General features: G+C 39.1%; 1 protein-coding gene across 19 annotated transcripts in view; it reads left to right on the forward strand.

Moving 5' to 3' along the window:
- NAV3 (neuron navigator 3) overlaps positions 1-21,072 on the forward strand; it is a 565,631-nt gene extending 544,559 nt beyond the window's left edge. For all 19 annotated transcript variants that reach the window (XM_074573833.1, XM_074573778.1, XM_074573817.1 and 16 more), the window contains 12 exons: positions 655-808; positions 3,783-3,957; positions 7,446-7,543; positions 8,209-8,304; positions 8,614-8,782; positions 9,532-9,767; positions 11,723-11,877; positions 12,783-12,854; positions 13,289-13,485; positions 14,155-14,273; positions 17,008-17,211; positions 19,381-21,072. In XM_074573833.1, coding sequence (XP_074429934.1) covers positions 655-808; positions 3,783-3,957; positions 7,446-7,543; positions 8,209-8,304; positions 8,614-8,782; positions 9,532-9,767; positions 11,723-11,877; positions 12,783-12,854; positions 13,289-13,485; positions 14,155-14,273; positions 17,008-17,211; positions 19,381-19,500 — 1,795 coding nt within the window. In that variant the 3' untranslated portion in view covers positions 19,501-21,072. The remainder of the gene's footprint in view (positions 1-654; positions 809-3,782; positions 3,958-7,445; positions 7,544-8,208; positions 8,305-8,613; positions 8,783-9,531; positions 9,768-11,722; positions 11,878-12,782; positions 12,855-13,288; positions 13,486-14,154; positions 14,274-17,007; positions 17,212-19,380) is intronic.
- The last annotated feature ends 802 nt before the right edge of the window (positions 21,073-21,874 follow it).

The raw sequence follows: 21,874 nt of genomic DNA on the forward strand, positions 1-21,874 counted from the left end.
TGCTCATGAAAAATAATCACACGGTGATTACTTTTAATCCAGTCTTTAAGGAAAAAACAACCAAAACCAACCAGCATGATTTCAGATACCATACATTACCAAATGACAGACTATAGGCAAAAAGTCAACCATCACAAATCAAAATTATTACAGATCAAAATCTTTAGAACATGAAGTCAAGGACTGTCTCTTTGTGTCCTGTTCAAAACAGAGAAAACTGTTGATGCCTAACAGATAATAAATACCAGTAGCGTAGTTTAATCAACATACTTCAGTTCTGACTGTTACTACTTAAGAAAATTATAACCTTTGCACCAAAGACATGATGCAGATATAAAATCAAATTAAAACCAATGGATGATACACACTCAAAAAAAAGATTTCTGAAAAGTTTTTCACAACTTTTATTCACCATAGGGAACTACCTAACTAAGCTGGAAATGTATAAAGCAAGCTGATCATTTCATCTGGAGAGGGCTTTTTCCTTTTTTAATTTGCAATTTGAGCCTTTTCATGTTTCTTTGATAAGAGTCTTTCTTCACTCATAGGTTTCACCAGCAGCAAGCATTCTCTGTACTTTGATATTTGGTAATGACATTGCTTTGGGGGGAGAACCTTCCTTTAATCTCCTGCCTGTTTCCTGCTCCTCTTTAGGATCTGTGAGTGCACAGAGGCAGAGGCTGAAATTATTCTTCAGCTAAAGAGCGAGCTGAGGGAGAAAGAGCTAAAATTAACGGACATTCGTCTTGAAGCCCTTAGCTCTGCACACCATCTGGATCAGATTCGGGAAGCCATGAACCGCATGCAGGTCAGTGCAGTAGCTTAAGTGATGACAGGGGTGCACCCCAAAGGTAAGCCTGGTGTATTTCCTTTCCCAGTATTTTGTTTCAGGTACCAAAAAAATGTCAATACAATGTAAATTGCTGGATTCACAGTGCTTCCAAAGGATGAGTATGATGGGTTCACCTAATAATAATGATATTCTGAGCATTTATATTAATAGCTAAAATATGTTTAAGAGATACGGAGGAGACATAATCCCTGCCCAAAGGATATTTGTTATCAACCCCTATGACTGGGGAAAGCAACATGACAGACAAGCAGATCAAGAAGTGATTTCTACAGAGCTTTAAATCCTTGGGCTGGGGGGGGGGCTGGGGGTGTATGTGCATACTTTCTTATCATTTCTGATTCCTAACCCAGTCATGGCTTGCCAAAGCAAAGAATGTAAAATTGAACTGAATTATTGTATCCACGTCACTAAAATTTCACTACATTATTTTGTGACACTGCTCCAAATCCTTCCTGAACACATTTTTCATCAGAAGACTTTCCTTTTCATGAGGCTGAAAGGATGCAAAAAGAATGGCAGCGTTCTTCAGTGGAGCACGGAGCTTTATGGGACTCAGCTCTGTTGCCCACATTCAAGTGTCTAGTGTCATGTTGGGTGCCCAAAAATATCTACAACATCCACAAAGTATGACATAGGTCCTTCAGTAGATCTGGGCCCTTCTGTAACGACAGGTGAGATACCTGGGACATCCCTGAAGGGACTATAAACCTGTATTTGGGAAACAGAATAAAGGCCACGGGGTGGAGATTCAGGTTGTGATTAGGACAGCTGCATTTAGGTGCCTAGGTATGAGCTAGGTGATAAATTCCTGTTGTAGTCAATTGAGTTTTAGTCCTGCAGTAGTGGGGCCTAGAGAGCTATCCTAAAATCATCCTAAAATACATATAAAGGGTGATATTGAGCTGCTTGAGCGTAGGCACCTGTTACCGTTCGAACTAGCCTCAGGTATTTGCAACGGCACAGGACTTGTAGGTTTAGCATTCTACCCATGGAAGACCATGTTTACAATGTCACTGGAAACCCACATTTACACAGCTGAATCCAGCCGCAGTGGCTTCTCAGCTGAATTACTCCATGCTGGGTGCTTAGATCAGGTGCACCTGTAGGCAGATTTGTATAGGTGTCCACAGCGGCTGATTTCATAACTACCAGATTCAGGATGCTTGCTGTCTTTTCTAGACCTCTTTGTTTATACCATGCCTATAGCAGTCTCAGTCACCTTTAAACATCTGTGGTACCTGCCATCCACCCAGGTGCTCACACCACTAGGTGCCAACATTGCTATGGGATATTTGGCAGAACTCTCAAATAGGGGGAAGAATAATCGAGAACTGGTCTGTAAATACGGCTTTCAATTGTCCAGACATAAGTAAAGCATTTGATCTGGAGCCACCAAATTTTTTTAGGAACTGTAAGGGATAGAATACACTTAATTGCAATGGAGGAGAACAGGACGTAAAGGCTTATCTGCTGATTATGGTCTTACACCAGGACGTGACTGAGTAAACCAGATGAACTCCCCGGAGAGAAGCGTCTGCTGTAGTCACAGGCCTCCAAGGTCTGAATTTCACCAAAGCTGGACAGAGGTGACTAGTTCAGATGCTGTCGCTGGTAATTGCTACTTCTTCTGAAGTTTTCCCAAAAGGACAGGCAGCCACCTTGAAGCTGCCAGAATCTGTGATGTTTTGGTGAATTGATGAGGACTGGTAAGGGGAGAAAGTTGGATTGATAAGAATGATATATGAATACCGTGTGCGTTCGAAGCACCTTAAAAATCTAAAGCTCAGCTGAATGGAAGACTGCTGAGTTGTGTAATTAACCAGCATAAATTGCAGAGTAGATGGAGATTTTGTGACTTATTTCACCATAGCTCCTGATTTGAACCTCAGGCTAAACTGGTGCATTCATCTGTTACCTTCTGTCACTATTTTGCTGGTTTGTCCCTTCCCTTTCACTATCTCCTCAACTTTGGCTATACGGTCTAATCTTTTTGTAGCTGTTGTGGTGTTTTTTGTGATGCTATCCCTTATGTTTTTACTTGTATAATGTAGCTATAGAGCCTTCATAAAAGAACAGGACTTTTAGCAGAGTGTTAGTGAATGTGGAATTAAATTTGATGTGCAAAACCATCTGCAAGAATAAGCAGTTGCTTTGTACTGTGCTTCGTGAAGCGACTGAAAGCTAGATTTAGCTGGTACCAGGCTGTTCTCAGGCTAAGTTTTCATTTTATTATTGTACATTCAATAATCACTTGGCACCACAGAGGATTTAGCTAAAAAAAATTCCGAGTTGTTCTGATTCATCTGTCACTGTCTGTTTTCATCAAAGAGGGTTTGCTGGCCGTTACGTGAACAATCCCATGTTTGAATGATCAAAAAGTTTTATCTGATAGCAAGAAGGGTTATGAAACTGTTAAACTATCGATTTCTAATTGCCCATTTTTAATTTCATTTCTCCTCTGTGAAGTTACTGCTTAAATTTTACATTCTATGGCAGTAATAATTTTATGTGCCTTCAGAAACATTGACATATCCAAGATTTTAACAATAACTTTCTTAACTGATTGTTACCTAAGATAAATGACAATAGAAAGTAGCTTATAAAACTGGGGATAGCTGGGAAAATTCGCACCACACTTGTATTACGGTCAACTGTACAATAAACACAGAAGCTTGAAGCTTATGTTGTTTAGGAACTGTCTTGAGGCAAAAGCTAAAACAAGGTTATAGTTTTTTTTCCCCTTCATTTCAGAAGTGAAGGCAATCCAGTTTTCACTGACTGCGTTATACTTCTGATATATAGTGCTACATACTGCTGTGAAAGGGGTAAACCAGTTAGCTCCCGCAGGCAAACAGAATAGTCGTCACCCTCGGTGGTTTTCCAAAAGAATAACCTCCTGTGCTATTATGTTGGTTTCTTTTGAATACAGAATGAAATTGAGATATTGAAAGCTGAAAATGATCGTTTAAAGGCAGAGACTGGAAATACTGGAAAGCCTGCCCGTCCGTCATCAGAGTCTTCAAGCAGCACATCATCTTCTTCATCACGGCAGTCACTAGGACTTTCTCTGAACAATTTAAATATCACAGAATCTGTTACATCAGGTAAACATATTTTGGGCATGTGCATGCCTCAGCAATTAGTAAGAATTAACTATTTTCACCCTCTAAATGCTCCATATTTGAGGCATGCCTGAAAATTAAAATGCCTCATATCACTCAGGTAAACATCAGATGTACAATCAGTAATGGAAATGAGGAAGAATGTTGGCAGTTGTGTCTGAAAATGTAGCTTTGAGAAGGCTCTGAAAATAGTAACAGACTGTTATGTTTGCTTCATTTCTAGCTATGATACTCTCTACTTACCTAGTTTACAATACCCTTTGGTCATCTGGTTTACAATTTGTTTGAAAAGGACAATGTCTGTTCTAGTATACTTGACAACTCTATAGATATATTCTCTTGTCCCTATGGGACAAATATAAGCATAGTACATTAAACTTTCTTTTTTTTTTTTTTTTTTTGTTTTACAAATCTTTTATCATTTGGTCAGCTCCCTTAACTTCATTTCGTATTTGCAGCTGGGGCAGAAGGTGGTCTCGGTTAGCTTTTCCTGTTACATTTTTTTAATGTGATATAGCTAGTTAGCCTATGTTGGACCAAATCACCATTTATCACAGGAGCCAAACCCTGCCTGGCTTATCAAGCACTCTCATTGTGTTCAGAGAATGAGAGAAAGCAAGGAGAACGTTGGTCCACATCCTGAATATTAATATTTGATTACTTTCCATGCCATAGAGTTTATGATAATAAGCCTTCTACACTTGTTTAAATAATGTAGCCAAGAAACAGAAGTGCTGTCTCTAACATTAGAACCAGGAGCAGAGCAGAAGCAAAGCAGGGCTCATTAGCATAGACTCCACAGAAAGTATAATGCAGTCTCTGGAAGCAATAAAAATGTGGCTAATAATTGTACAAAGAGTCTAGGCAAGAGTACAACTGGGAATGTGCCAAACTGCCTGACTATAATTTGGATTGGCAGTTAGTTGTATTATCTTGCCAGTCATTAATTACACGGATGTTTGAATATTTCTTCTGGTTAATATCAAATTTTATATGAAAATTGGTATATTTTTTTATTTACATTCCAGCCTACTTTTTGCCAGGTTTAACTTTAAGCAGGGATGAGACTGAGCTGGGCCTTGGTATACAATGAAGTGTTGCAAAAACAGGGAGAAAAAGTTTTAACTTTGGTTTCTCCTCACACATCCACACACACAAAAAAAATAAATAAAAAATGGATTTTTTTTTTCAAAAAGGTAATTGTAGAATCTCTTTCATGAGCAGCAACTATTAGCACTTTGTTGTTTGGCACTAACTCTGTCTAGATACAGGAATAAACATAATATAAGCTTTATATAATTTTCTGTGTTATTGGTTCGAAATGCATTTCTAGCATGCAAAGTAATTACTTTTAGTTATAAGAAATTAAAGAAATAAGGGTGCCTAATGAGGAGTGGAAGATTTCATTTGATTGTGAATCCAGCCTTTTTGATCATTGTGATTATCATTTTGTTGCTGTGCCAGAGAACTTGGAAGGGTGACAGCTTCCTACCAAGCCTTGTGGGATTTCTGCGGCAGCTGGAGTGCTATTGAGCAAAAGTCCCTGAGATACGAAGAGGTTAATCATGCTGGGAACTAAGCTGAGAGAAATAACAATGGCTTTGGCTCATCAAATTAAAAAATGCCGTGGCACTTCCTGGGAGACCAGTGTCTCCAAATGACCACAGTCATCTGGCAATGCTCAAAGCATTGCCACTTCCTAAGGGTATGATCATCTCCTCCAGATAGGTGTGAGTGGCAAGCTGGGAAGGGGTGTCACAGACACACATATTTCAGTCAGACATTGGAGTAAAGAGCAGCAAACAAGGACTAGCACAAGACTCTCTGTACTGTCCGATGAGAAGAACACTAGAGCTCAGACAAGTGAGCTGGAGCCACCATAGTGCACCTAAGTAGGAGGCCTCGCAGGAGGTAATTAAAGAAATTAGCACCACCATGAGATTAGACCCCCTTAGGCATCTTCTCAGCCCTTTGTGTCAGTGAGAGGGAGAGCTCTTAGAAAGTGGAATTTTTTTTCTAGGCACAGAGTGGTTCCTCATTCCTTAAGACTTACAGAAGAATGTATTTAAAAGGCTACATGAGTGTCATTTAGAGATTAAAAAATTTCACAGGGGGTCAGTAACATTGTAAATTGCCCTCAGACGAACTATGACATTATGGAGACTCTTAAGGTTTGTCAAATATGCCAAAACACAAGACAAGTCAAGTGAAACATTCAGTGTTAGTGGCACAGAAAAACTCTCTGCCTGGAACAAAATAAATGTGGATTTATTTAATCTCACAACAAAAACATTTCTTCATTTGATCAATAAGAAAAATAAAAAAAAAACAACCCAACAACAAAAAACCCATCATCAGAATCTGCTTTCTAGATCTGAGTGTAAGTTATCAAACATTTTACATGAGGACTTATTTTTTAATACATTCATTGAAGTCATATTCATAAGACTCCTTTGTTTTTGCATTGAGCAAGTGACTGAATCTTACTGGCAGCTCATTTAATTTGGGTGAAATCTGACTTTGTGCAGACTATGACACGAAGTTGATGCTTTTCTTCAATCACCACAATAAGAATGAGCAGGATTTAGGGTAGTGGATTACTGTGCTTCCCTTTGAAGAAAATGCAAATCCATAATCTCTCCTAATTTGATAGGTTAAATGTCTAACAGTAAAATCTCTGAGAGAACTTCTAGAGGAAGACAGCAGTTTTATCCCTTGTAGTAAAGCTGCAGGCTCAGCTTTCAGTAGGAAATACGTCCTCCTGCTTTCTATTTTCAGGAGTTAGGGAAGAGGTAGAAACAGCGTCCCAGAGCAGATCAGAATCACTCTTTACTTCCAAGAAAAATGAAACCTTTTCTTAGAGGAATAGCTGAATGCACAGTCCCATATTCTGCAGGACTGCAAAGTGACTTTCTAGTGGATACTGTTTGTAAGCCTGTATTGCAGGGGTTAAAAAGACTCTATCCATGCCACATGTACGGAAAGTAGAGATACCAGCTGAAAAGGGAAATTAAATGCTATTTTACTTAGAAGCAAACATATCAATGCAAGGATTTCTTGGTTTTCTCCTTACAACATTCTAAAGGGCACAATGAGTGCCCACAGATATAAACTTAGTTTAGGTTTTAAATGACATTACTTTGTAGACGTACGGTAATTTTGAACATGTTCCAAGAAGCAAAGCAAAGGCAAGACTATAATGCAAGAATTTATTTATTTATGGATTCCCTATTCATTTCTACATGATTAAAACTCCTAATATTGCTTCAAAATTTGACAAATTGTAAGGTTTTTTTCACCTCCAACATAAAAGGTGGATTAGGAATAAGTACAGGTTAAAATGATTGCAAGTTGTTGTGATGGCAGCTTTTCTTTTTAACCGAAAAGTCCTTTGAACAAATATTGAACTGATGATGTGAACATAACTGATGTGATTTGTCAGGTTGATCACTTCCCTTCTTCTATTGTAGATATTTTGTTGGATGATGTCAGTGATGGAGCACTCCACAAAGAAGGTCATAGCGTGAAAATTTTAGTCACCATAAACAAGGGCTATAGTCGAGCCAAGGTAAGTTCATTACCCAAAGGTCTAGATGCAGAATTATAACTCAGGCAAATCTTGCAGTATATAGTAGCTCAACTTGTTTCAGTATTTTCAGCCAAGAACCGAAGGGAAATACCCTAAAGATAGCATTTCTCTTCTCTGTCATCCATGCTCAATACAGTTAGGCACCCTCCACAGGCTAATGTCACATGGCCTCCTTCTGCCTTTGTGGTGGCTGAGACACTACCAATTCTCAGTTTAATTAGCAGTAGGATGTTCTGGGACTTGCTATCTCCATTTAAAAGTTGTTATAAATGAGATTTATGCCTTGGACCCCTTAGGGTGCAACTATGAATACGCTGCTGAGGTAATCAATTTGTAATTGCATTGTCGTGTTTACATGTTCTGTGTGACAAAAAAATTTAAATACAGTGCAACTTTTATTTTTATTCAGCTCTGTATAAACGCAGGTGCAATCAAAGAGCAGAATAAGATACTGTGTTTCCTTCCTTATAAATATGTACCAAATTAATATCATCTATACCTATTTCTGTCACAGAGATTATTAACAAAGTTATAAGATCACATTCTAAATAATATTATTTGTCGTCACCGGGAAAATGATGAATCTTCATAGAAAAATAATTACCACCATTTTTAGTCCAGTTTCCAAAAATCTCTCTTTGCAGGATCAAAAACCACATGCATATCTGATAGGATCAATTGGAGTCAGTGGAAAAACAAAATGGGATGTTTTAGATGGTGTAATCAGACGTCTTTTTAAGGTAAGACACTGAAAAATTAGCTCAAGTAGTAATTCAATTTTCTTTTTCACTTAAGAAAAATTCTTTATTCTTTGGGTTGTCTTGACAAGTTTTTGTTTTGATCTGTTTTTTCACATATAGCTAACACCACTATTAAACTTTATTCTTAATGTTACTGGTCTTTTTTCATGATTGTAGGTTATTCTCTATTAAATATGACGGCAAGAATCCCCTTGTCAAACGACTTCACCTGTACCAAAATATTTTCCAAACTGCTTTCATTCATTAACCATTTCTATTTTTATGTCTTATGTTTTCATATAATTTCAGGAATATATTTTCCGAGTGGATCCGACTACTAGTCTGGGTTTAAGCTCTGACTGCATTGCTAGCTATAGTATAGGGGATGTAATTAGAGCCCATAGCCTAGAAGTGCCTGAACTGCTGCCTTGTGGATATCTGGTTGGAGATAATAATGTCATCACTGTGAACCTGAAAGGTAAAACCCCAAGAATATTTTTGCAGATACTGTAGAGTTCTTCACTGCAGTCCCCCTTCCCTTCATATTTTTTTCTTACACCTGACGGTTCTGTAGTTTGTCTCCAGTTCAAGGACTCATTTATAAGGTAAATTCTCTGTATGACATTGCACAATACTTAACGCAGTGCAACATTTTGAGGCAAATCTACGAATATCTCTGTCCTTCTCTGCCTGACTGCCAAATCACAGCAAAGTACAAATTTCTGATTAGTGGCAAAAAAACCCAACCCCAAAACAGAGATTATGATGAGAAATATTTATGCCTTACCCAGTTCTGCAGGAAAAATTAAATGCTCTTCAAAAGCTGTAGGGATTTGCTATAGGAGGGGAGGGGGGCCTTCAGAAGAACTATACATACATTGATGTGACAACCGGTAACCCTTGTGGCTGTCACTTTGACCTTTTTTTTGTCACGGTTGCCTGTAGTGTCTGAAACATACATCTTTGCCTCACTGAGCCTTCTCTTCACATTTACTTTGATTTCATCTCTCCCACCCATCTTGTCCCACTACCGCTGTTTAATTTTTTGGACCTGTGGAAGGACATAAGCACTTCCACAGTAATGAAGCCCTTGATAGGAATTTGATTTAGGCAGAAGTATCTTACCTTGCTTTGAGTATAGCACTGATGCCATCAGGTGCTAGGCCAAGCCTATACCTACCTTAGTCAAGATGAGGACAGGCCATTTTTCTTTTCTTTTGTTCCCAGGAGTGGAAGAAAACAGTTTGGACAGTTTTGTGTTTGACACATTAATTCCTAAGCCAATTACCCAGCGGTACTTTAATTTACTGATGGAGCATCGCAGAATTATTCTGTCAGGACCCAGTGGCACAGGAAAGACCTATTTAGCTAACAGGCTGGCTGAATATATTATAACTAAATCTGGCAGAAAAAAAACCGAGGATGCAATTGCAACTTTTAACGTAGATCACAAGTCAAGCAAGGTAAGTTACAGTTGAAAAGATAACCTATTGCCCAATTTGTAGTGGTGATGCACAGCAGATCCTATTAATTGTCATACTGTTTTGTTGCTCAGTTGGCATTCTTTCCTGCCAAGAATTCAGTCTCCAATCCCTGTGAGGAACAGGGACTAGATCTTTCTGTTCTAAACAAACTGTTGAAGCACTATGAAGGAAGTCTGAATTTTCCTTCACTTGAGGAAACCCACCTTAAGGATAGATACAGAGTCAAATTCCTATATAAATTAAATTCTTAGAGTGTCTCTAATTCCTTTGTCAGAAAGATCGGATATATAGCAATACTATTCTGACTTGCTTTTTTATAGTGGTAATAGCAGCCTATTCTTAGCAAAAATTTCAGGATTTGGAATTACTGTCTTGTGTTCAGCTTCTTAATCAGCACAGGATAAATACAACTGCTACCACGGTTTCTGGCTTGCATCGGTCAGGAAGCTGACCGTACAAAAATTGCCTCATGCATCGTGTCACATTGACAGTGATTTACATAGCTCAGATTATCAAGCTTCTAGCAAGACTACTGTGCTAGCCACAGATAATACTATTCACTTGCTTTCCTAAATTGGGTATACTCCTAACCTGGTACCCAGGGAAAAGAAAATGAAAGGCTTTGCCAGGAGCTTTCTGATACACACAGAACGTAATGAATGCTAACACAGTATAAGAAGGAAGAACATACAGATCCCAAAGAGGTGAGCAGACCATTCCAGTAAAAACACCGCTTTTCACTGTCTTTATAAAGAGGATTGTGATGCCATTTACTTTGGCAGAGGATGTGCTTATGTTTTATTGTTGTACCATATACATTTATAATGAAAATTGTCCCACAAAAGAGCAAGCTTTTGGATTTCTGGTAAATTGCTTGTTGTATTTGTCGTTATTTTTAGGGTTTGGTTTGGGTGTTTGTTTTTTTTTTTCTTTTCCTTTGTTTCTATTAAGGTTTATATAGAACTTTTGAGTTTGTAGTAAAAAAAGAAAAACCAACATTGTCAAATACCGAGTGTGTTTGGATAATACAGATGGTGCTGTTCTGTGGAAGAAACCCATGATGTTCCTCTAGAGACACCTGATCATAAAAAGTCAAACAAAAATCTTTCTTAATATAAAAAAGATTGCATCTTCCTATTAAAGAAGAAAAGATTCTGTTATCTCTGAACCAGAAAGTAAAACAGTAATAGGAACTTTGTCCATAATACTGAGCGTTCCCAACACTGACAAAATTAGATACCTCTAGAGATATAGCTGTAAAACTTGACTAGCCCAGCCCTTAAGGGCAACAGTGTTGTGAAAAATATGAAATGTTTTTATTATAGAAAGTTCTCTTTTACTCCAGCACTAAATGATAGCCCGACAGATAGCCGACAGAAAAAAAGAATTTACAGATTTCTTACAGAACAAGTTTTATTATGAAATGTGATACAGTATCCTCAAAAGATCAAACAGATTTTCAGTGAGAGTGGTGAAAGGAGATATCTGAAGGAGCCGTTCAATATGCCTAAATTGTGTGATAACTTGGTGGGGGTTTTTTAGTATATAAACATGACATTCGTAAGATGGAGCTCCAAAAATTAATGTGAGTATCTCAGCTCATTGGAAATGACATATTTTATTGTAATCTATTTTCCTCTGGAGATAAGACACTTTATCAGCAGGTTTCTGAGGAATGTATCCACCAAATAGGAATGTGTACGCTTCAGTCACTTGCCTTATGTTTAGTGCCTTTGTATTTCCTAGCATGTGGCTTTACTATTGCCCTATCTAAGAAGCAGGTCTTCCTGCATGTGCTGATCCAGCTGAATGATCCACAGTGGGGAAACTTTCTAGCGGCCTCTTTATCTTTCTGAAAATCTTTTCCACTGAAATTACATCTATGGTCTAATTATGTTAATCTTTTCTGGGTTTTTTTGTTAATTCTGCTGAAGGATCTGCGACAATACCTAGCAAACCTAGCTGAGCAATGCAGTGCTGACAACAATGGTGCTGACCTCCCTGTGGTCATAATTCTTGATAACCTCCATCACATCAGTTCACTAAGTGACATCTTCAATGGTTTCCTCAACTGTAAATATAATAAATGGTAGGTAGGAGCTCTTCTCTCCCCTTTCACACACCTTTTGCAATTAAAATGGTAAAAGCTGTTATGTGGCAAAATAAAATGTCCCAGTGGAAACTTAGACTCCCATAGGCTGTGCTTGAATAATTTTAACCCTCTTCAGCGAAGTCCCTAGGTTTCTGCTTCACTTTATTTATATGACTCCCATTCATCTCAGTGAGATTTAAGTGTGCCACAGAATTTAAGAATGTACTTAAATGCTTCAGTGCATTAGGGTCTTATCCCTTTCACCCTGTCAGATGACACAATCTCATTAGTACCATGAGGACAGTTTATGGGAGAGTAAGAAGAAATGCACTTTATAATAGTGGAATTTGGGATATGTGTGAACTCACAGACCATGTCATGCAAAAGCAGCTGTATATCTGGTGGACTTGCACTTCCTACAGTTTTCCAGTAGCAGTGCAGAAGTATGAAGTTTGCTGACTGTTCTTTATTGGCAAGCAAGAATAAAAATAATGTTTTCTTGAACTTTTACTGGCCTCTAACATAGGCTATTTCTGCTGTAAAAGTGCCATCATAGGGACTTCCCTTCATAAAATCACTGCCTACTCTGTCTTACTCATGAGATTCACTGGCTTCTGAAGTTAAAACTCTAAGCCTACTGCAAAATTATTAGGTACATGAGGACAGGGTTACCTCATTTATTTTTTATTACACATGAGTACTAGTAAACTACAAATGCGCAGAGAGGGAAATCATACAAGAATAAATATTAAGAAAGGGCACCTCAAATATTTTAAATCTAAAACTACAATACATCCAGAGACTCTTTTAAAATTGGGCTAGTACAGATAAGATGAAAGAACATTCTCTGAATATCTGAATGGATACTTCCTCAATAAAATGTAATGCTTTTCTCTTTTCAGTCCCTATATTATTGGAACCATGAACCAGGGAGTTTCTTCTTCACCAAATCTGGAGCTGCATCACAATTTCAGGTACATTCACCCCGTATTTACTGTGGCCACGTTTGCACAACTCCCTGCTTCTCAGCCCAGTTCTTCAACAAACATTGATCTAGTGGCTCATCACAGCAACGTATTTCAGCTTCTGTGTCTCTCCTTTATTGATGGGTCTCTGAATGGTGTCAGGGAATAGTGAAAGAAATAAGATACTTTCTGGCACCTCGAGCAAGTTGCTGAAGACGATTGCATTCTTGCATTCCATTTGTCTTCAGCAGTGTCTTGAATTCCTGCTGAAACCTGTTTTGATTGTGTTGTAGCAGTGGGCAATAATGTGGTTTATTGGAGCAGTTTTATACTTGCTGACTAACAAGATCCAGAAGCTTATGACATTACCTTCATCTGTATGTTTACGAGGAAACGATGTATTTGCTATTCATTGCTGTTTGACATTTATCCTTTCTACCCAGGTGGGTGCTGTGTGCTAATCACACAGAGCCTGTTAAAGGTTTCTTGGGAAGATATCTGAGAAGGAAACTGATTGAGACTGAAATAGAAAAGAACATACGCAATAATGATCTCATCAAAATCATTGACTGGATCCCCAAAACGTGGCATCATCTCAACAGCTTCCTAGAAACGCACAGCTCTTCAGATGTAACCATTGGTGAGTCCATTGGTGGAGTGGTTTGAAATAACGATGCAGGCTGAGCATTTTAGACATTTGAGAAGGATGTATCATCTTTTTAAAAGTTGTCATCTCTCAATGGGAAGTACAATATCGGCATGGCGAATTTGTCTAGTTGACAGCAAAATTGAAATGAAAATGGAAAGATTAATGAGAGAGTATGTATTTCCTGGTATTTCTGCCTTGGTTGCTGAAGACTTTCAGGTAAATTATCATAATTTTAAAAAGTTAAATTTACAAAAAATTACCTCAATAGCAACTTTCCTAAGCTTAAATTTTTTTCCCTGCTTTCACACTGCAGTATAATTACAGCAATAAAAACACTTGGACAGTCTGTTCAGTAAACTAGAAAGTGGGAGATATACATGTACCTGAGGTCTTTTAGTGGAATAGCCATGTTAGCAAAGAAGTCATCCTTTTACAGAGCTTTGCCTGTAAAACTTGTAAGTGTTCACCAGGCCTTAGAATTGGATAAAGTGACATTAGTTCATTTTTAATAACAGGAGACTGATAGCTCCCTTATTGTAGTCCTGCATTAGTATTCTCTTCACTTGAGTTTGCTCCAATACAACTTTTTTAATGCCATGAAGATTATTTTTACTGTGTTCCCTAGTTCTACTTTTGTTAAAACACAACTTGGCTTCTCAGGTCCCCGCCTCTTCCTCCCTTGCCCTATGGATGTTGATGGCTCCAGAGTGTGGTTCACAGACCTCTGGAACTATTCCCTGGTGCCGTATCTTCTGGAAGCTGTGAGAGAAGGACTTCAGGTATGTCATTTGTTTCCCAGCAATTTTTTTTTTTATTAGATTCATAAACTTTCTCCAAGCTACTTTTAACCAATGCATCCAAGTATGCATGCTTTTGCATTTGCAAGAAAATCTGTGGAGGGATTATAGAAATCAGCCTTGAACTTCTTTTGACCTGCTCTTACTGCGATGTATAATTTGGCTTTGGTTAGCGCTCCAGCACTAGCATGTCTCGTATTTTATGAAGAGGGTTTCTCCTCTGTGACTGGAGGAAGGTTCGTTTTCCACTGTTGAAAGAGTTTACAGCAATGCTAAATACAGCTCAGATTGCCTCCTTGATTCAAGGTGGTCTCAGCCAATTCCTGTATGGAAGAGTTAATAGCTCTTAGACTGGTGCAAGAAAATAGCTTTGGTCTGTGTAATCCTCTCCCACCTACATACTACGTAAGCACACAGGCTTTTGGAGGAAAGCTTGTGAACAAGGATATTTTCACCATTCAGAAAAAAAAAAAAAATATTTATGGCCTTACCTAACCGGATTGAGATAATTTACTCTTTGGCCCTGCTGAATGTGAAGGTCTGTCCCTATTTGCCCTTATATCTTGCAGCCCTGCTTTCATTTCGCATATTTTTGTTTCTCCTTTTTAGTTTCTCTGTATGGGCTAAGGCTTCCTCCTGACTGTAATTCTGATTCAGGGTAACTGCCATCAGATCAGAATGCTTCACGGTTCCCTCTATCCTGTCCTCTCCAGAGCTCGGTGTTAGCAGCAGTTCAATTGATTGTTAATGAACTATTAAAATTTCTTCTACTTTAATAGAAAGAGGGTTACAAATAGATTTGCTGTAGATAGCACTGTAAGCTGTTCCGTGTAGGTTAAGATTTCAGACCATTCCACATCTTTGCAGCAAACATAAATCTTGAAATTATTCCTTTTTTGTTTGTTTGTTTTCAATCTTTATTTGGCTTTCTCTCTTTTCCTTTTTCTTTTATGCACTGCAATTCTGTGTCCTCTGAAAAGATGCTTTGTGGAAAGGCAGTTTTTTGCCACACATAACACTGAAAGAAATTACTGCACAGTGCAGAGGGGGTTGTTATGGACTAGTCAAAGAATTGTGTAAGCAGCTGCGGTTTCTTTATCACCTTGTGTCGACATAGTGACATACTGATGCGCTGGAGGTTTAGAATCTTGCCTGCTGAATATCTCACGCTTTCCTGAAATGGCTTATCTCTCTGGGAATTACAGAGTCTTTATGCCTTGTGCAAAAAAACTGCCAAACATCTGATAGAACAGCCACAGTGAGATTAACAGCGCTTGTTTAGACCAGCTCTAAAAATGCAGTGATATTCTTCATGCTCATATTTTCCCAAGTATACAGCGTACCTACTTAAATGAAAACTTCAGTTCCAGAGCAGAAGATGGCAGCATATGGAAGAAAATTTGTTGTTTCATGAACCATTCCAATTTTTAGCTGCTTTGGATGGCTTCCATAGAATAACATTATTAATAATAAACAGAAATCTTTTATATGATATAATTAGATGTTACTGGAACCAGGGATGGGTAGAAAGTGCCTTTCTAGCCTGGTACTTTGTAAACTCACTTGTCAGACACAGAATTTACAGGCCTTGCTCCAGATTCCAGAAAAGATTTAATCACTGTTAATCTCAGATGAGGGGAAGTGCTGCCCACAGCCTGGAGTCAGCCTGCTACCTCCCTGAGAAATATTTCCTCTTGGCTTATTTAGGCAGATCCCTGTTATAGCAGCCTAGCTTCAGAGCAGAAGGAGTCTGAGTATCTCTGTACATAATATAGGGAACTTGGCTGCCTGACCTGGAGCTCTGGATTCAGCAAGTGCCTGGGAGCAGGTGTTGCAGTGATAAGCACAACTCATCGCGCTGGCTTTGCCACTAAAATCCTTCACTGTTTTACTCCTTTTAGGAGTGCAGCCCATCTAAATGCTCCATGTGTGTATGCCCTGCCAATATTATGCTGCTCCTTGGATTGCCTGAGCCTGTTTGAGCTGGGAGAAATCACAGAAAGCCCTGGTGAATGGCTCCCTATCTCCATGTATCATTGTCACAGCTAAAGAAAATCTGTAAAACAACCACCAAGGGGCTCTCGGTTTACATGTTGCTTGCAGACAGCAACGTGGAGAAGGCTTCGTTTCAGTGAGGAAGCTACCAGACCTCCTAAATATTCTTACAATATTCTTATGCTTCCTTCCTCTGTCCTCCTTCCAGATTCGTAAGCATTTTTGTGCTTCATAGTAAGGAAAATCTACCCTTTGTGAAAGATCTTAACCTTGTGAAAGATCTCAAACTTAAGGTGTGGACAGATGTCTGCTTCTGCATCCCATTTTGCTGGGAGAAGAGAACAATCTGTACTGGCACTTGCTAATTCACTTCACACAAAATCCAATTAACTTGAATGTCTTGGATAGGTCTGAGTTAATTTCACCGATACACCTTAAGTAAATTACCTAAAGGTCTCACTTCACATTGTGTAAAGAATTTGTGGTTCCCACTGTTGCCTACAAGTATCGCTAGTTATGGAGTGCTTTTCAACTTGCAGCCACTCTGCGTATTGAAGGAGCATTAATGGAGATGAGGTCTTGTCATATCTGAGTGCTGAGCACATCTGAAAGCAAGCCACTTACTAAAATGGTTTAGATGCTTTTAATGACTTTTGTGAGCTCTTAAAACTGGTGCTGAAAACTCTGTAGGATACTTACCTGTGTTATATCCATAATATAGATGTACGGTAAGAGGGCACCCTGGGAAGATCCCTCCAAGTGGGTAGCTGATACCTATCCATGGAGCTCTGCATCTCTACAGCATGAGTGGCCATCGCTACTTCAGCTAAGACCAGAAGATGTTGGTTATGAAGGTTATGCATCAGCAAAGGAAGGAACAACCTCAAAGCACGTTCCGCAGACTGATACAGAGGGGGATCCCTTGGTAAGATTTAAATTTTGGGGAAAAGGCTTTTCAGTATGTACTTCACTGTCACATGTTAAATTGTACACTGTACAGTAAAAAACTACTGTGTACCTGTTCCAAAATGGGCTTTTAAAAATGAATCCTACTGTAATTTATTAAAAAGGTTGAAAATAAATAGAAAATCTAGTAGGAGGACAGGTATCACCGTCATGTTAATATGTCCTTAAATTGTTTGCATTTCCCACCTGCCCAGAAATGTATCTAGTCTTCATCATTATCATGTTTGAATACCATTCTTCAGCAACTTCTTAATCAGTTTATTCTAAAAAACACCTTTCCAGGTTGGGCAGTCCTTCATCTGCATTCTACAAATGAGGGACTGAGAAACTCACATTATCTAATTTGTCTATCATAGAGAATTTAGTGGAAATGCAAATTAGACAGCCATCCTCCCATTCCTCAGAACATTTCAAGATAACTGATGACTGTATAACAGTCTTAATGTAAAAGAAATGCAAGTGTGGTGGCATTAAAAGATAAGAGGTTGATTTCCCTCAATGCCGTGTATTGTTTTATTTAAATATGATCCCAGACATTTGGGTTTACCATTGCCGCCTCTGATAATGGACTATTAAATTGCATATATTGAACTGCTATTCTTGCATAGTGCTTTCTCTACAGACTGCCTTTATCGCAATTCAAAATACCGTTTTAGAGAACTGTACTTTTGGAATACAGGCAGCCCTTGGAAAAGGGAATTTCTCAGAGGAAAATGCATTTAACTCTTATCAGTGCCAAGAAAATGATTCCTCAGCCTCACTGAAGCGTTCGGTAGAAAAACCTCATTTGATCCCCTGTCTCCCAGTCCATAAGCTTTGGGGTGATTGTTTGACCCTGTGATTTGGGCTGCCAGTGAGTGTATCGGCCAGGCTTCCAGCACACATGCATCATCTCCACTAAGGTGAAAATACGTGGGCAGCTCGAGCTCAGTGTCCCATCACCCCTGCTCCCTGCGCACTGTGATCAGTGTCTGTATGTGCTAAATATCAGAAGCTTGAAATTTGTGAACGGAGGGCTTGCCCCTGCCTGCGATGGAGCTCACGGGGAGACAGACACTGCACTTGTGGAAACAGGCCGTGTCACATGCAGGCTGTATTGCACAGCCCCCACGTATCCTGTATTATCAAACATGGATACCTGTTAAACCTTCAGCAAAAGCTACCTGATAGCATTAAAGAGTATTAAACGCTGTTCAATGCCTACGAAAAACTTTACAAGCTGTGCAGGCTGAAACCACAGAGATGTAAGGATTCCTGAGCAAACTAGAAAAAGGGGCTTAACACAAAACCACACAAGAATACCTCTTTCTCTTTGGTTTTTTGTTGCCTGCTTTTTTGTAATGACAGCATATTTGTTCCTTGAAAAACACTAAAGCAATATCAACATTGCTTGCAGCCCTGAGCATGCTGGCAGAAGCGAATGTTTTATAAATAAAATCCTGATCATTACACAGAGTTAGGCATCAAGCATCCAAGTAATTTTCTGGGGCTTAATGCTGCTTTTTGATGATTTTTCAGATGGGTTTCAGGTTCTAATAATCCCCAAATTGTGTGGGGGCTGTCTTCTCCTGGGTAGGAGGATCTGTTGCTGCTTCCCTGCTGAGGTCAGCCCCTCCACAGCAGATGGGACTCTTCTGTGAAGCAGCTGGCCTCAGTCCACCCCTCTCTCTCTCCCTCCCCGTCTCTCTCTTGCAGAGGGGGTATGTTAGCGTGATTATGTTTTCAGTTGCCTTTCCAATGTAGTGTGTCTACGCCATCCAAAAATTATCTGGAAGCTTGACTGTCTCCAAATACAGGCCCAGACGTCCAGCTGTGATATGGCTTCCTTCCCCTGCCCATGTTGCAGCTGCAGCCGGTCTCACCCCTGAATTAAAGAGAGTTATCAGGCAGCTCCATTGTATCCCTCTGGTTCTTTGGACCTTTAAACTTCTATTTAAAGACCAGAAGGCAATGAAAAGGGTGCCAGGAGGAGCCGCTGACACTCTGCCCTTTCTGAAATCCTTTTGTGTGGTCCCCTCAGCTAGATACCAGCACACCTCACACAGCAAGGGAGCTTAATTAAATTTTAACACGGTCACTGCAGCACTAAATGAGATGAGATTATGTAAACATTGCTTTCTTCTTTCAGATGAATATGCTAATGAGGCTTCAAGAGGCAGCCAACTATTCGAGCGCGCAAAGCTGTGACAGTGATAGCACCAGCCACCATGACGACATTTTGGATTCGTCCCTTGAATCAACTCTCTGAAAGGGACAAACCTTGGTGGAGGATGATGGTAAAATCTGTTTCCACGAGACCACTGCCAGTATTAAAGCAGCACGCCGAGGTCCCTGAGCGAGAATGGTGTGTTGTAGGTAGGCAGGAGACCTAACTCTGCAAAGTCAGGAAGAAAAATTGAAGTGGAAAGCTTGAATTAGTTTAATTTCAAGGCATTTCAATACCTATGGAGCCAAGTGAGACTCCATTTGTCAACTGGAAAGGGCCCTAGACCAAGGGCATCTAAGCAGATTGCACACGTGTTAGCCAAACTGGAATATTTTTTTTCCCTCTTTCTCTCTCTCTCTGTTTCTCTCTCTCTCTCTCTCTGTTTCTCTGTACAAGTTTACAGTGCAACTTCTTCTGGTTTTCTCCTTTAGTTTACCCTGAAGCGCTGCATGAACAATGCGGTCTTCTAATTTTCTTCTAACCTCTGTTGTGCCGCATGGTGCTGGTCACAGGACTGCAGTGGTGTTTGTGTTGTACGCTACTGCCCATTCCAAAACGAGTCAAAGATGATGATAGTAACTCAGAAAGCACAAACAATATTGTGCAATCACCAGAAAACATGACTGTGATATGCTGGATAAGTGCCAATTTAATTCTAACTGCCATGGTCACGGTGATGCGCTCCATCAAGTTTTTAGTACACGAGTCACAGATTTTATAAAGTTGTTTTTACCACAAAGGTCTTTTTTAACCACCTGCCCACTCCTTAACAACAGTTTTATACCAATTATTAACCAACACTGATTAAAGGCTTTTTAGGGCTTCGTTTGTTTGAGCCTTTTCAGTGAAAGAAGGAACATTTCTTATGGTGCTGTCTCACTGCCTTAAAACAGATTTCTAGAACAGTTTTACAGTTGGTTTAATTCCTAAACCATTGGTAATTTACACTGTTTTTTTCTTCATTTACTAATGAGAAAATGTCAGTTAACACAGTAGCCTCATAACTGTATATCATGATTTTTTAAAGTAATGGATAGGAGAAAGAACAGTTGCTATATAATATTTTTATCTTGTGAATAGATTGCTCTGCCTACCCTCAGAAATACACAAGGAACCCAAACCCACTTCCACTGCCACCTAAATGCTGAGAAAATCGGCTCAAATCCATTTGGTCCCACGGAATGGAATTTTTGGAGGATAGATGTTTTGAATTCTTATCCAGCAGAGCTGGATGCACTTGATGCAGCATGAGCACAAATATATGGGTTTGTTTTTTTTTCCTTTTTCTAGTTTTAGCATGTTGTTTTGATTGCTATTGTTGTACATGAAGAATTCAGCATAAAAGAACACTGAAGCAGTGATGTCCACTGTGGAAGAGGAAGAGTTTATACTGTAAAAGTGGGTTGGTTTTGCACAGTCTACTGGGTGGGTATTGTAAATACTAAAAAAAAAGAAAAAAGAAAAAAGAAAAAAGAAAAAAAAAAGCCTTGCACAAATCAAATCGAAAACAAACAAACAAACAAAAAAAAATTGTATTTTATTCTGTTGGTGTTAAGAGATGTTTCACTTGCTGAGATTTCCTGTATGTTGCAAACAAATACAGAATGCAAACCTTAAAAGCTGTTATTACCTGGTGTGTTTGTCCTGTACTTACAGTTGTTATGACTATGCAGGAGCTATCAATGCTACAGTCGGCATGTTTCAATATCTATACGAAGCCAATACATTTTGGGGGGAAAAAAATCTGAAAACGTTTTAAGCGCATATGTCACGGCAGGCTACAACCAGATTGCATTCCAACTGCTCAGACTAATCGGGAACGCTTTTTTACCGCAAGAGGCGTCCGGTTAAAATAGGTGCATATAAACAAGAAGGTATCTAAGGGCTTTGGCATTGTGTAGACAAGTACTGTACACCTCCGTGGATGTTACCTTCAGGATGTGTATTTGGTGCTATTAACTCTTTGTGGCCACCCTGTGGTCACTCGCTGTAGAACAAAGATAAATCAATGCAGTATCCAAATGGCACTGAGCTGCATCGCTGAATCTAGAGGTTCCTACACGGTGCTATTGCCCTAATAAAACTCTAACTGAATTTATGCATGTAGGATTCAGTCAGACCAACATCATGCCCCCCAAATCTGGATCCATTTCTGATGCAAAATGTCAGCGCCTACACCTTGGCTGACTCAAAGAACTAAAGGAAAGCTGCTCTTTCCTGTACCTGCGCTCTGAGCAAACCTGCAAATCTTTTCCTGCCATATTTAACACACAAACACACAATATCACATATACAAAACTTCCTGCAATACATCTCAGTGAGTCCACCTAGTTTACAACTCAGAAATTGTTTGTGAAACATTTGTCTGTACACATTTTATATTTTGTACATTTTTGATGTAACATATCATGTAAAT

This window comes from Larus michahellis, chromosome 1, assembly GCF_964199755.1.
Source record: "Larus michahellis chromosome 1, bLarMic1.1, whole genome shotgun sequence".
Classification (NCBI taxonomy): domain Eukaryota; kingdom Metazoa; phylum Chordata; class Aves; order Charadriiformes; family Laridae; genus Larus; species Larus michahellis.